The 15998-nt window shown below is 46.7% G+C and overlaps 1 protein-coding gene across 1 annotated transcript; it reads right to left on the minus strand.

The window, feature by feature from the left end:
- Positions 1-292: 292 nt before the first annotated feature.
- On the minus strand, positions 293-15527 carry b3galt2 (UDP-Gal:betaGlcNAc beta 1,3-galactosyltransferase, polypeptide 2). The gene is made up of 2 exons (XM_056276401.1): positions 14488-15527; positions 293-2673 (listed from the first exon to the last, which is right to left on the minus strand). Exon 2 carries the CDS (start codon positions 2317-2319, stop codon positions 1009-1011), a length of 1311 nt encoding a protein of 436 aa, XP_056132376.1. The 5' UTR covers positions 2320-2673; positions 14488-15527; the 3' UTR covers positions 293-1008.
- Between the last annotated feature and the right edge of the window lie 471 nt (positions 15528-15998).

Below are 15998 nucleotides of genomic sequence, written 5' to 3' on the forward strand. Positions count from 1 at the left end.
GGGGAAACTCCTCACTGTCAGGTGAAAAGAAGCGGCTGGCGACTCCACGTGTATCAGAGGAGGCATGTGGTGGTCTGCAGACTCCCCCGGATCAGCAGAGGGGGTGGAGCAGCGACCGGGATGGCTCGGAAGAGTGGGGTAATTGGCCGGATACAACTGGGGAGATAAAGAGGGGACAACCCCCCCCCAAGCAAAAAAGAAACCACACATACACACACACACACACACACACACACACACACAATTGCAAACAAAATGAAACTTGAATACATTTAATAGTTAGTTAATCCATTGAACATTTGCTCAAGTGCAGACTCACTCCATGTAAAGCTTTAAAAAATACAATCTCAGTCATCTCTGACCTGTGATTCTGAGTGCTTTCATCTCGGTCGTAAATAAAATACAGATTATGACGGAGAAACCCTCTTTTATACTCTTCTTGTTATGATAATCATGTGAAGTAAACACTGAGAAATAGGCCGGCATAAATGGTCCACGCCAAAGACACGTTCATTCATATTTAGGTAGCGCGACTTTCAACATGATACATTTACATTTTCCTTCGTCTGCGTACACACAATTTGTGTCCTACGTTTCGTGATGATTTGTAGCAGGTTGGCCTCGCCTTCCCCACTTCATGCCCCCCCGGTGTAGCTAGTCCTATATATCCCAGCATAATTTCCACCTTTTCACTGGCATCTGACACGTCACAATCGCCACTCTCGTAGACTTTCGTACTTTTGTGTGCATGCGTCATATTGCACATAAACATTGTACTCCACTGGCCCTTTTAGAAACGGCTGAACGGGTTTACAATACATAACATCTCTCTCAATTTAAAAAAATAGTTTTAATCGTCGACTGTACACAATACCAAAAAACAATGTGCTCTTCTCCCATATAGTGTATAGTGCTGAGATCTTTCGACATGCCGCCCTCTGGCTATAGTGGTCGTAAATATGCCTCAGCTGGTTGGTTCCCGGAGGCAGGTGGTATGTACAGGGTGCGTCACTGAGGCCTCTCTCCGTGAAACCTTCGGTGTCTGTACCTCCCGCTCTTCTCCTTGGCCGTGTTGATGCACGCGTTGTGCTTGTTGCTCTGCAAGTGGTTCCAGTACTTGACGAGTTCGCTGGGCTGGAACTGATGGGACGTTATCAGGTGGCTGTACTTGCAGCTGGAGTAGGACACTCGCCAGTGGTTGAAGAGGAACTCGTTGGGTGGCGGTGCGGGGTCAATGCGCAGCTTGGCCAAGCAGATCCCCACGTACACGTCCTCCAGGTGCAGCCTGCGTATGCTGAGGGAGGCCTGGTAGATCAGCTCGGCCATGTCCCCCGAGAACACGTACCCCGTCCCCGAGCAGAAAATGGGGTAGCGCTCGCTGGGGTACAGTTCGGGCGGCATGTACCACTTGCTGTCTTTGTTTCGGTTTGGTGCGTAGCCCCTCATCAGGTAGCCCGTGAAATACCTCTGTCTGGGAGGCAGCTCGGGCTTCAACAGCTTCTGAATGAGATACTCCGTGTTGACGAACATGTCGCTGTCCGTCTTCATCACGTAGCTGGCGTGTGGACAGTGGGTAGCGACCCAGTTCATGCCCATCAGCGTCTTGACGGTCAAGTTGTAGTATGTGTCCAGGTAGTCCTGCTGGATGATGTCTCGGTGAACACGGCTCTCCTCCTCTATGTTGCTCTGGAGGTAGCTGTCTGAGCTCTTTCCCCTGCCGAGCAGGAAGAGACGGATAAACCCTAGCCCAATCACCACGCTCTCGTTCCCCCATGTCTGGCGGATGGCATTGCGGGCATCTACCTGGCCAGGTTCCGCAGCGATGAGGAGGATGAGGAAGGGAGTGCTGTCCCGGCACTTTAGGGGCTCGTTGAGGATGTAGTGGTACGGCTGAGCGTTGAGCCGTCCTCCAACACCCATCTCCTTCTGTAAACTGTTATTGGTGCTCATGGAATCCTCAAGCCCCATCACACCTGTCTTGGGTCCTCCTCCGCCCCCCTCGCCGGCCCCCTCTGCCTGCTGAATGCTGAAGTTGAGTAGAGGCTTGGGCGCAACATACCCTGCCTCCCTCCACAGGCTCCTGAGCGATGTGCTCTGATTGGGCTCCAACTTTGAGCTGCGGAAGCCCCTGATGGTGTAGGCCAGTGGGTTGTCCCGGGGCCCACTGCGCCCTGGTAACCAGTCCTGGTGACTGAAGAAGAGGAAGAGGGTGAAGAGCAAAGCCAATGAGAGAAGGCCAGCAACATGGGTCCGGAAGAGGGAACGCTTGATGGTCCAGGTCATCTTGATGGGACAGCAATGCCGCCGTCTCCACTGCATGGTGCAGATTGGGCCAGCAGGAGGCTGCTGCTCGGGAATGGGCGGCGGCGACAATCGCACACAGTCACCTCGAACATGTGGTTGCCAACAGCCAGAGGATTATCTGAGCTGGCAGATGGGCTGGAGAGAGCCTCCTAGTGCAGTCAGGGGGAATGCTTGGAGCCCCGGTCGGCAGCTTGGAGCAATGTTATCAGGACTCCTGGGGGAGCTGGGAAGGCGATGATTCTTTGGCCATGGAGGCTACTCCTCGGTTCTCTTCCTTGGCGATGCTGACAAACGTGTGGGTCACGCCCTGTGTCTGGGCTCCTCCGGGATGTGATAAGGGTCACCTCCTCAGTGGCTGCGCTTTCTCATCTAAAGAGGGAAAAAAAGAAAACAGAAAAACAACTTGGCAAATGTCCAAAATGCACCTCATATTCACTGGCGTTCAGCCACGTTTCAAATGTCTCAGTTGGAGAGATGTTATTTTTTCTAGTCTAGGAGGAGTAAAGCTTATTTCTTAATCATTCTAATTTTTGTTTATTTGGCACATTCATGGCAACTTTACATTAATCTTTTCATGCACAGACGACCCAACTGCAGCCTTCTGTGCACACGGTGCTCACTACGATAAATGTCTCTGTCACGATTCGACTTGAGATTTTGAACAAGAGGAGCAGAATCGATATGACAGTGTTGCAGCTGCGTTGATTGGATTTGGACTTATAACTGAGCAGAGTGCGGTTTCCTGTGAAGAGAAGACGGGAGCTTTAGATAAATACAGCAAGCCTGTTTGTGGCGGAGGGAAAGATGCTTTGCTGCTGAATAAAATGATTCTGCATACATTTTTCTTTTTTTTTTTTTTTTTGGAGATCAAAGCAAGATGGATCCAGATGTTTACCAGGCTGCTGGGAAACTGTTTAACACCCATTTCTGAAATGATTCAATTTTATAGTAAACACAATGTACTGAGTACACAAAATATCCGCGGTGTCTTGTACTTTTCAATGTTACAACCTTGATGAATTCCTCAGGAATAAGCAAACGGGAGCTTTTTCATTATCTTTCAATAAAAAAAAAACAAAACAAAAAACATATCAAATAGTTTTATAGAATACAGCAATTGTTATGTTTTTGTGGCAACAAGTATGAGAACGCAGTATGAGAAAGGAGCATAGTAGGTGATGGTTGACTTTTGTATTCATTAGCCAGCTCGGTGCCTCAGGACGAAGTATAAATTGCACGTTTGCACAACATGGTGCTGGTTAATGCTACGCCGAGCCTCTTTGGGCGAGCGTGTGCCATCAGCCCCCCACCGTGTCTCGATAGTCAGGGAGGAGAGACATCTGTCAAAACGAATTTTCAGGGTCCAGCAAACAGGGATGCTGAAGCCTCAGCTGGCCTCTGGCGATAACAGCCATTCACCTTCCACCTTCAGCTTATCCCTGCTACCTTGAGAGACCACCGCGCTCTGACCACCCACACACACACACACACACACACAAAGACACAAAATCATGCAGAAGCACACACACACACACACACACACATAATGGCACACTGTCACATGCATGCGTGCACTCATTGCACAAAGGGAACAATTCACCTAAGGAGCGACAAAAGCATTCACATATTGCACACAGATTGATTTTCTCGCTCGCCACAGCAGACGGCTTTGCACAAGAACATTATACAGCGTGCGTCGCACATAAACAGATACTCATCAGATACTGTGCACAGGATTATACTTGTGTGTACACTCGCATCAAACGCAAACACATAAAACACACTCATTTGCACACCACGTATAATCACATAGACACCAAATATCACATAAGTATACTGCACACGTAATCATTTTCACGGTGCCCTGAATACACAAACACAAGCGAACCCACACACAGATAACATCATTGATAAAGAGAACATGCCAGCAAAAATTGGCAGGTTATGCTGGATCCTAGTGAATATCAATGGGCACACAGCGCAACACTAAATTCTTCTTTCCAGTGTATGTTTGTTCAACGGTTGCCTACTTTGCTTTTTGTCTTTGCTCGTTTTCTCTTTAATAATCTGCAAATAGAAGAAAGTTCATTAGTGAGTGCGTTATTTTGCCACGCAGTCTCTTTGTGTGAGCTCGCTCCTTAACTTCCAATTTCCAATTTCTAGCAGTGGGGCTCATTCATCACGACAACTGGCTAGGAGCACGCTAACCTTTTCGGCCGAGTGTGCTTATTCAGTGCGGGCGGTTATGGAAAAATGAGTGGGGGCCAAGGACAGCTTTGTTTTAAAGGTTAATGTGCTCCACGACAGGATGTTCAGCGCTTTAGAGTTTCTCGTTGTTGTTGATTCAGACATCTAAATATGTGAGTCGGTGTGCACACCTAGAGAGATGAGCACACATATCTTAAAAAGACACACATGCACATGCACATGCACAAGCACACACTGTTTCCTGGGGAGCCGTTGGTACGAGGCATATGACTGGCCTTTATTTTTCCCATGTAGTTAAATGCCAATCTCACAGTCTGAGCCTATATTTCTTTTCTACTTTTTAGCAGCCCCGCTCATTCTTTCAACATCTCATATTGTTAATTCATTTCATTGCCTCTCATCAATGTCACTTCAATGCAAGCCAATTAGTTAAACTAGCACTAATTGAGGCTCCAGCAGCTCTGCTGCGGTCAATAATCAGAAAGAGGGCTGCGGGAGTTCTGGGCATCCATTATAGTGCTCCCACTCTCACAACATCAGCTTCAAACATAAAAAAGAAAGCTAAAGAAAAGCCATTTCACAGCATAATATGCAAAGACCCCATGAAATCAAAGTAAGTTTTATTTTTTTTATCACATATGTCTTGCACTGATCTATTCTTAGGTATTCTTAATGGTATTTTAGTTTGTAATTTCCTGGAAAACTATAATAAAACGCTGATGACTCATCCTGCGCTCGAGGTCGTATACTAATTTTGCGTCCAACTGAACGCTTTCTCGAATTTTCAACACACTCCCTCATGAATATGAATTCTGCTAGTTAGCCACCGGTGCACAGGACCTATGAGCTAGCTAGCAGTTATGGGTCATCGCTGTGTTTTTGTTTTTTCCTAACTCCTGCAGCCCCCCCCCCCCCCCCCAAGTGGGTCACCTCAGCTGCTGCGCATCACTGTACCCAGTCTCCTCCACCAGCCCCGCCTCCGGCACAGCGTCGGACACCCTCTCGCAGGGGCCCCTTCTGTCTGGTTGATGCTAGATCCAGCCGGGTGTAGGCACAGAAGTAGCCATGATTGGCTGTTGCGTCGGCCAATAGACGGCACGGAACCTCGAAGCGCACTGACTTGAAACAAATGATGGGCACTGAAACATTTAGCTGGCTAGCTTACAACTGACCTTAACATTGCCCGATCGTACTGTAACCCTAGTCCTAACCCTACCGCTATTGCTATCGCTAGCTAACTAATTAACGTTAACTTAATTCGCTCCAGCTATTGCTCTGTATGTCGGTTTGGCAGTCAGTGCACTTCAAGGTTCCGCACTGTCTATTGGCCGATGCAACAACCAATCATGTCTACTTCCGTGCTTACACCCTGTTGGATCTAGCATCAACCCTTCTGTCTGCGGCTCATTCAGCGCTATTGGTGACTGTAAACGCTAATCAATATCCACGACAAGTCCCTCCCTAGCTTCCTGTTGTTACAGGAAATATGTAAATATATGGAATTAAATTGCACTCTGCTAGCCACTACATGGGGTCTTGAAAGAAAAACTGTTTCTATTTTCATGTGAAATCTGTGAGCTTCTTAGGTCTGACAGGAGAGTGATGCAACTGGAATGCATGATATGGCCCCCTGGTAGCTGCAAACACTGCCACGAGCTAATATTAGGCAGCGCTAATGCAAAATAAAGGAAGTCATCGGTGAAGTGTTTTGAACATCATCATCATTTATCATACAACAAATGAATGTTCAGTTTGAGATGATCTGAAATGGTTTCATCAAAGATCATGTCACATTTTACAGCCACACCCATCACTCCCATTTCTTTATCTTCTTGGTACTTTTTGCATTTATTAGACTGAATAGTGAAAAGAGAGAAGAAAAAGATGTAGAGCGATGAAAAGACATGCAGCAAAGATACTGAGATGGATTCAATCCCAGAACACCAGCATTAGTACTAAGACCACATGGTGCACACTTGATGGGCTGAGATTCAGGGTGACCCCACCTTACGTTTATTTCAAAGACACACTGGCTAATTTTTGGATTTTTTTAAATTAGTTTTATATGTGGTCACTACCAAAAAAAAAAGACTTCACACTTAAGGTTGGACAATAATCCAATATTTCTGTTTGTTACCATGCAGTAGTATCGGGAGGAAATGTAATTATTGTCATGTCATGATGCACAATTTTGAACGGTCCTACAGTCAGTCAGTCAGTAAACGATCTGCTTAGTCCGAGTCAAACCCCCAAACAAACAACACAACAATAACCAAAACATGAACACAACAATGACCAAGATGGTCATTATGACTGTTTTGGATGTGCAAAGTCTTATAACTTTGTGGGGGGGAAATACAGACCTGCCGCTACCCGAAATCTCCTAAAATTGCATATATTTGCACTAAAATTAGTTTTAGATCAATTGCACAAAAAAAGGTATGATAAGATCTACCTAAAAGGACCATGAGCGGTTAAAATGACCGCTTTGTAATTTGCGGGTGATTGTGCGCGTCATGTCACATAAATAGTGACATGACGCGAAGGAAATGATGTGTTGGTCACATCATTTCCTTCACGATCTTCATTGCTCTGTCCTAGAAAACAAACAAACAAAAAAAGAACTAGCGTTCTCCAGTGCAGAGAAATAGTCTAAATTTGATTTTTGATTATTGCCAACATATCTGGTTTACATGTCGTGATGGACTGGCGGCCTGTCCAGGGTGTCTCCCCGCCTGCCGCCCAATGACTGCTGGGATAGGCTCCAGCATCCCCGCGACCGAGAGCAGGATAAGCGGTTCGGATAATGGAATGGAATGGAATATATGATGATGAGAATCTGTTACCTAAAATTTCAAACAATTAGGCCTGAAATATTTGCAGGAGTATTATTTGAAAAATACTTCTGGTTTGATTTTATACCTTGCATACATCACCAACCAGTCCAATGTGTTGGGCCTCAATAGGATTTGTAAATTATATTCTTGCATATGCACGCAGATATCATTTTATATATATATATACACTACTTTTGGCTGCTCCCGTTAGGGGTCACCACATCCGTTTCCACTTCTTCCTGTCTTCTGCGTCTTCCTCTGTCACACCACCCACCTGCATGTCTTCCCTCACCACATCCATAAACCTCCTCTTTGGCCTTCCTCTTTTCCTCTTTCCTGGCAGCTCCATATTCAATATCCTTCTCCCAATATACCCAGCATCTCTCCTCCACACATGTCCAAGCCATATATATATATATATATATATATATAATTATTATGATGATAATTTCAGTATGCCCCAGCATTGCATGCACTCGAGTTCAAGAATCCTTGGTACATCCCACAGCAGTGACACATTTGCAGATGAAGAGAGCATCCATTAGCTGAGGTTCTAGCTTTCATGCCATGGCACCATGAAGATAAGAGGTAAATTAAAGATCAGAAATTCAGGTTAAACACTTAGAAGTCCTCTGAACCTCTGTAACACATTGTATTGTCACCTAGAGACTTGAGAGAGCTATATAATTTCCAAGAAAACATGACTGCATCATCTGTGATGGCCTGGCGGCCTGTCCAGGGTGTCTCCCTGCCTGCCGCCCAATGTCTGCTGGGATAGGCTCCAGCATCCCCGCGACCTTGAGAGCAGGATAAGCGGTGCAGATAATGGATGGATGGATGGATGGATGGACTGCATCATGGAAATAAATTGCATTACTGGGGGGGAGGGGTCAACCCAAGCCATCACCCCAAGCCATCACTTTGACTGTGAATCTTTATACCTAGCTGTCAATGTTCACACAAATCCAGTTTTTGAATGAAAATCACAACATAGCCTGTTTCCAGAATTTACTGCCTAGTTTAAAGCTGCTTGGTAATAACTCTTACAACACAGTAGAGCAGAACACTAAAGCTTTTTATGGCTGTAAAACACTAGTGTTTTAAGACAAAGCACTCGGAACTATAAGCAGTTCTGTGGTAGGCTACATTTGTTAGCTGTTTGCAAGCTAACATTGACTAGCAAGCCACTCAGCTAAATGCATCTGTATTCTCCATGGAATGGCTGATAGCAGAAGTTCAACTTAAAGCCACTCAGAACCCAAATCCACAATAGCCACCTAACTATGTACTTTAGGGTCTTATAAACATAATAGTAAGCATCTAAAAATTATTAGAAATAGTTTTAATCCAAATTTGAAATATCGTCATGTAAGTTTTTGTAAACTTGCCTGATATTGAGTTTCAACTGGGTGTGGTTATACTTGGACATTTATTACGAAAATGATGCCATCCCATGAACCCATTGTAACCGGTTATTTTCTTGCCCGGTGCGGGATTCGATACGGGATGTACTGCACAACAAGGCGACGTCACTAACCGCTCGGCTAAAGGGTCAGACCCGTTAGCTAGGGGCTAACGTGTCTTGTTAGTAGTTTACAGTCGTCACCCTCCCCGGAAGCGATATTATGAACCCTACATAGCCCTCGCCAAAATCCCGTACCCTGTCCCAAATCTCGCGAACGGACGCCGGATTTCCGCTGCGTTGCTAAGGAAACAATCAACTATCAACTCGGTGCGAAGCAAAGCTAACGTTAGCTACCTTCAATTTTGTAATTTTGTATTTTTCGCAATTTTGGACAGCTGGCTGCTTTTGTAATTTTGGACTGCTGGCTGTCAACAACAGAACGGAGGTAAGTAACGTTAGTTGTCTGAAAATGAACATATATCTAATAAATAGACTTTCTCACATTTAAGAAAGCTGATCAGTAAGTTGTTACCTGTGTATAAATGTAAAAGTCATATTACTACAATATAGGAGCTCGTTTTGTTTGTAGTCATGATAAGGGGTGAAGTATCCTATGCTCAAACGTGGAGCAAGCAAAGATTGAGTTAAAAACGTTAATGTTGATTGTGGATAACTTAGACAGGTTAAATTGTGGGTGTACAGCGTTTCCTTGATGAGCGCTAACCCCATAACAACATATTTTCGCGTTGCTACGGTGGCGCACACGTGACAAAGCCAGAAACGGGATTTTGGCGAGGCCTATGTAGGGTTCATAATATCGCTCCCCGGAAGCGCGCCCTCGCGCTTTGTTCTTCCCGCGCTCCGAAGTCTGCACACTTCCGGATCCCACCGCTGCCACCAATGTAACCGGTTATTTTCTTGCCCGGTGCGGGATTCGATACGGGGTGTACTGCACCACAAGGCGACATCACTAACCGCTCGGCTAAAGGGTCAGTCCCGCTAGCTAGGGGGCTAACGTGTCTTATTAGTAGTTTACACAATCATTAAAAAAACAAAACGTCAGTTGCCCCACCCAAAGGGTGCAACCAAACCTCTCTGCTCCCGCTCAACCTGCCTCTACGTAGCCTTTTGCGTTTAGCTAGCACGCTCCGGACGGGGCCGCAGCACGGGCGATGGGGGGGGGGCATGTCGGGTACCCGGAGGCACACGGCGGGGACATCAGGGCTTCAGTTTATGGTTCCGGCAGTTTTCGAAGAAGGTTGACTCAGTTCATCTGGACACAGCGTTTCTTGACAGATACGTTTCACCTGTCTGTGAATGTTGTCATTCATCCAGCTCATGGTTATCCGAAGGAGTTGAATCGAGTGCAACTGGACCAAGCTAGTCAGAAAGGGTGGAGGCTAGTTCCCGTCGATGCAGAGAACGGAAATGGGAGTAGAGAACGGTCAACTGAGCATGCGCGAAATGCCTCTACCACGCCCCCACACGCCCCGCGTAGCATCCAGGCGCTAGGGTTCTAGGAAGACCCGCCCCTACTCTGCGTCTGATTAGCTAACTTTAACCCTAACCCTACCCTAACCTTAACCTACCCAAACAACGGAGGCAACGACTACTTGCGCATGCTCAGTTGATCGTTCTCTGCATCGATGGGAACTAGCCTCTACCGGTCAGAAAGGCACGAACTGAGGAAGCCTCTTGGATGAGAGGCGAAACGTCTTGACGGATATATACCAAGTCCAGTTGCACTCGATTCAACTCCTTTGGATACGTTTCATCACTCCTCTAAGCCAGTGTTTCTCAACCGGGGGTCCGCGGACCCCTAGTGGTCCGTGGTGTAATTGCAAGGGGTCCGTGAAAATAAAATCTCTTTAAAAAAAGATCCTATGACATTTATAGAAATAGGGTTATTTTACTCAAATGTGACTGAGACCTTTATCTACCTAAACTATAAAGGGTAACAGGACTTTTTTTCTCTAATTATACATCTGTTTCACAAGTGTCATTTATTGTATTTTAATAAGAGATCTCGCTCCCGTTTGCATTGTTAAAAGTTACTGCATAAAAATTCTGTTGTTACATATATCTGAAAGTTACTGAATACATATTCTGTTTTGTTACATATATCTAAAAGTTACTAAATACATATTCTGTTTTGTTACATATATCTGAAAGTTACTGCATAAGAATTCTGTTTTGTTACATATATCTGAAAGTTACTGCATAAGAATTCTGTTTTGTTACATATATCTAAGTTACAACTGAAAGCTCTTATTTTTGCCCCCAAAGAGTGAATACATGCTATAATGCAATTTAAAATGCAGTTTCTACTGTTTCTATCAAATTGCAACCCCCCTCCCCCAAGATCAGGTGGAGGGGTCCTCAGGGTAGATCAAAAATACGCAGGGGGTCCAGGACCCCAAAAGGTTGAGAACCACTGCTCTAAGCGACCTCTTCGGTCTGAAGAGGTCGCTTAGAGGAGCTTTTCTTAAGTGGATTATTGCGCATGCATAAAGACATTACGAGAGTTGTGTTGTTGTTTTTTTTTTCAAAAACTTTTATTTACAACAAAGAGGTATACAATTGTCATACCGGGGGAACAACAGCAACTGTGTACAGACCAGGGGAGTTCAATGTCCCGCTTTAAGGCTTTTCAACGTTCAAATACAATTGACTTCCTGTAAGCCCGGAAAGCACCGGGAGTGGTAAACACCCCCCCCCCCGTCGGGGCCGGTTTCCGGTCAGCCCATGGAGCCCATGACGAAGGACGCCATTGGTCGACCGTGCGAGCCCGGTCAGGCTCGAGTTCCGTTCTTGAAAAGGTTTTTTTTTTACACGCAAACCGCGACGCAGCTCGGGCCACTTGCCGAGGGAGCTGTCAATCAAAACATGATCTGCCACGCCTACACACTCGTGAGAAATGGCCTAACCAGCGAAATGAGCTGTGTTTAAACCAGCTTTTCTGATAGTTATGAACGTTTCTTCCACTCACATTTTTTGTTTTTTTGGCTGCTCAGCGAGACGCCCAGGTTTGATATCATATATGCATTTCTACTATTTCAAGCCAATTTTCCAGAGGCTTTAAGGCGCCCGGAGAGAGAGAGGGGTCACGTTCAAGTAAACTACTTGAAAATAAGGTCTACACTTTTATTTCCACAAATGCAAGATCGTAGAGAACCTTTATAGGTTTATCATAAACTATCTGACAAGCTCGTTCTAATTCCATTACACTGCCTAGAACCTGGGATCCCATTCTAAACACATTAATGTGTGGTTTATTCGAAGTGACCCACACACACAAGAGCTTGTGTCCTTACTCTTGGAAAAAAAAACACAACTTTTACTTCCTGTTGCAACACTGGAATTGCTGCACCCGGTGTTGATTCAGCAACCTTACTTCCACTTGTTGGTTGTTAGTTTGATGCTGAATGGGGCCCAAAACCAAGCGGCCTTTAGCTTTGTTTTCAGTCTTCTCTGTGTTTTGTGGACTAGCCCTATGTGTTCTTATTGTTGTATGTGTCCTTGTTCATGTATAGAAATAAATATAAGGAATTGTAAAGCTACCACTCAGTACACACCTTGTTCTCAAAAGCCTTGCACAGTCACCCTGCTATTTCCCTCCACTGTCACACCTACATTGTCTGCCAAAAATATTTAAACCGCAGTGCTGTATCATTTTTGTTTCAGCTTTTTCTACTCTAATATGAGTTTGATAACGACTGTGAGCTGATTACTGCTATGAGTGAAAATCCCAGCCCAGTATAATCAGCCCTACTAGCGTAACATGGAGCCATCATACAAGTGGGCCCATGCAGATTTCCAGCATGCGTTAATTGTTCCCCCCCCCCCCCTCCCCCATTTGATACAGTGAACGAAATCGTTCACTTTTCCTCCAGCAATGAAACGGGCGTCCGCTCAGTTTTCTCAGAGTTGTCGATAGGATCTGAAGGAAATATCTTGGGGAAATCAGACCAGGGCTTCGTATTAGTGAAGAGGTGGCTGTTAGTAAGTACTCACCTCTCTTCTCACCGCTTTAGTCTCCAGAGAGCGAGCGAGCGAGAGAGAGAGAGAGAGAGACAGACAGAGACGGTCTTGCACAGTTAAGTTCCTTAATCTCTTGCTCTTTACATGCGTCCCCCCAGTTCAAGTTCATTCCTGTTCTCCGAGAGGTGTTATTTATCAGCGGCGTTTTTGCCAACAAACGAGCTTGGGCATCACACAAACACAACAGCAAAAATAAGTGACTGACCTCAGGGTGGGGTGTTCCCTGTGTGTTGTTTTACACACTCTCTCTCTCTCTCTCTCTCTCTCTCTCTCTCTCTCTCTCTCTCTCTCTCTCTCTCTCTCTGTCTATCTGTCTCGCTCTCTCTCGCTCTCTCTCTCTGTCTATCTGTCTCGCTCTCTGTCTCTGTCTCTGTCTCTCTCTCTCTCTCTCTCTCTCTCTCTGTCTCTCTATCTGTCTCGCTCTCTCTCGCTCTCTCTCTGTCTCTGTCTATCTGGCTCGCTCTCTCTCTCTCTCCATCTGTCTCTGTCTATCTGTCTCGCTCTCTCTCTCTGTCTCTCTATCTGTCTCGCTCTCTCTCTCTGTCTCTGTCTATCTGTCTCGCTCTCTCTCTCTCTCTCTCTGTCTCTCTATCTGTCTCGCTCTCTCTCGCTCTCTGTCTGTCTGTCTGTCCCTGTCTGTCTCTCTCTCTCTCTGTCTACTCACACAGGCTGTCTCACTACCAGCAGATGGGGACGGTTGTGTTCTAACTAAGTGTTAGAGAGGCACTGAGTATCACAGGATATCTGGCTCTTTTTTTTTTTTTTTTTTACACTTCATCACCCAAGGGCTGATCAGATCTGGGCCAGGCCACTAGAGTCCACATCCCCCCCCCCTCACAGCGTATTTGTATCTGCTCCTTAAAACAAGTCAAAGTCACACTTTGCCGAGGTACCGCGTAGCAAAAAAAAAAAAAAAAAATACAGCAAAACAAGGAGCGAAGGGTTCTCATGATAATCAACTCGACAATGGAGGAGAAGTTAAGTAGCTGCTAACAGTGGCAGATACAGTATAACCGGCCCCCTTTCCAGTGAAACCACAAAGCACGTTGTTTTTCCACAGTACAGTTGTTCTGAGTACTTCATTTGTTTGGCTGCACTGTTTTAATCCGACCGCACTGCTTCTGCCTCGGGTCCGTCAAGGGTTCGGGTTCGCGAAGCAGTCAAGCCGCCGCAGCAATAAATTATGAGGTGGTTTTGGAAATTAGACGCTATTAAAGTTTCATAGGCTGGCGGGCAGACTTGAACACCCAGATGGGGAGCCCGGCTGCTGCTCTTTTTTCCAAACGTCTGCCTCAGCAGTTAGGAGACATCCCTAAGCACACACGGGCTTAAGTGCCAACTAGCCCAGACGGATGGACGTGATGAATCGGACAAAAGTCCTGTTAATTGAACCGGATCGATCGGATCCCCCCCCTGGCGTGCCGCGCCGCTTGTGAATCACTGCACTGTGGCAGGTGATGTTTTTTTTTTCTAAGATGTCTTAAGGTGCGCTGGACGGAGGGCAGGCTGCGAGATGGATCACACGGAGGATATGGGTGGCAGGTTAGAGGAGAAGGGCAGAGAGATGGAGGGATGGGGGGGGGGCGGCTGGAAAGATTTAAGAGCAGATTGAATGACAGGGAATACAGAGGTGGGGACGGATAAATGAGTAATGAGGACAGGGATGTCTGGCGAGTGTACAGTAATGCGTACCTCCTCCTCCTCATGCTGCTGCTGCTGCTGCTGCTGCTGCTGATGATGCGGTTGGCAGATGGAGTGTGTGAACGCGGGTGCCTTCTGCTGACATGCCATCTCTGCCTCCTCCCAAAAAAAAAAAAAAAACCCGGGGGGTGAGTAAATGTCCTCCTCCGGCTCCTCTCCCTTTTTAATCACTCAACGCGCATCTCCCTCCTCCCCCCTCCTCCCCCCCCCGCGCGCTTGGCTATCTAGAAACGGTACTCTTGGCATAGCAGAAGTCCATCTATTGTCCTTTGTTCCACAACAATCTCCATCTCCCCTGCCTGCATTATTAACCTTAAGGTTTGGGCTTCTTCTTCTTCTTCTTTCTTCTTCTTTCCTGTATACGTGCACGACTCCTCCTCTACCTCCCTTGATCATTGTCTCTGGTCCACACACACACACCTCCTTCCTCCCGTCCGCCGATCTTTTGCATTTCCCTGGCCGGTTTGCTCTCCCCTCTCTCTCAACGTCCCCCGCTCTCCCTCTCCAGCGGCATCATTTCAGGTGAAATCCAAACAGGGCTGACCACATTGTCCGGACACGTCCCTCCTTCTGCATGCATGGGCTCATTAGGCTCCCCAGCAGCCGAAACGAAGAGGAGGACGGCGGCAGCAGAGTGTGAGGAGCGCAGCTATGCAGGCTGAGGAGGAGTGTGGGGTGGGGGGGGGGTGGGGGGGTGAGGAGTAGGAAAAGAGAAAGAGAAAGGAGGGGGGGGTGAAAAAATCCTTTTTCTCGTCCTCTTATCTGGTTCCAATCGCTGTAAAAAAATATGTTTCCTGAGTCCTGAAGGGGGAAAAACGTACACCGCCCCCCTGTTTTCACAGCCCAGTTCCTCTCTGGTCGTCTCTCTTGCCTCTCGCTCTTCTGGATCTCTCTTTCCTTCTCCCCCCCTCTCTCTTTCATTCCCCCTCTCTCTCTCTCTCTCTCGCTACACCTCTCGGCTATTCCTGGACCCAGCTCCTGTTGTCTGCCTCCACCACCGAGAGAAGCGGCAGCTGGGCCGGAGCGGCTGGCAGTCAGGCACCGCTAAACTGACGGAGCTCTCCCACGTCACCGCATACTTAGCAAGGCTTCTTCCCACGTGACCCATTTAGCCCACTCCCACCACCTCCACCTCCAGCCCCCCTCCTCCATCCCATTCTTCCCCCAGCGTAGCACCCGACCACCCCCGCCACCACCACCACCCCTACTCCCTCTCTCTCCCTGTCTCTGTGGGCGGAAAAAAAAAGGGGAGATTTAACTCCGTGTGAGCACGGTGGCCAGCGGTTGTCCGATAACAGCTGGATTTTCCACCATTGTGCTCTTTTATTAACGCTGCTCGGGAGGTTTCTGTTTTGTTTGGAGTCGTCTTCTGAACAAATACTTCACGTTTTACCAAATGAAACCTGTTTATAATTTGACCTTTGAGCTTTTTTTTTATTTTGCATTGCAAGGCTGAAGTTAGCCTACTAATTAAGGAAGGGGTTTGTCTTTTTTTTTTTTCC

The sequence above is a fragment of the Lampris incognitus genome, chromosome 3 (genome assembly GCF_029633865.1).
Source record: "Lampris incognitus isolate fLamInc1 chromosome 3, fLamInc1.hap2, whole genome shotgun sequence".
Classification (NCBI taxonomy): Eukaryota; Metazoa; Chordata; class Actinopteri; order Lampriformes; family Lampridae; genus Lampris; species Lampris incognitus.

Excerpts from the sequence above, each read along its gene's own strand:
- b3galt2 (XM_056276401.1), bottom strand. The coding sequence starts at position 2,319 with ATGCAGTGGAGACGGCGGCATTGCTGTCCCATCAAGATGACCTGGACC.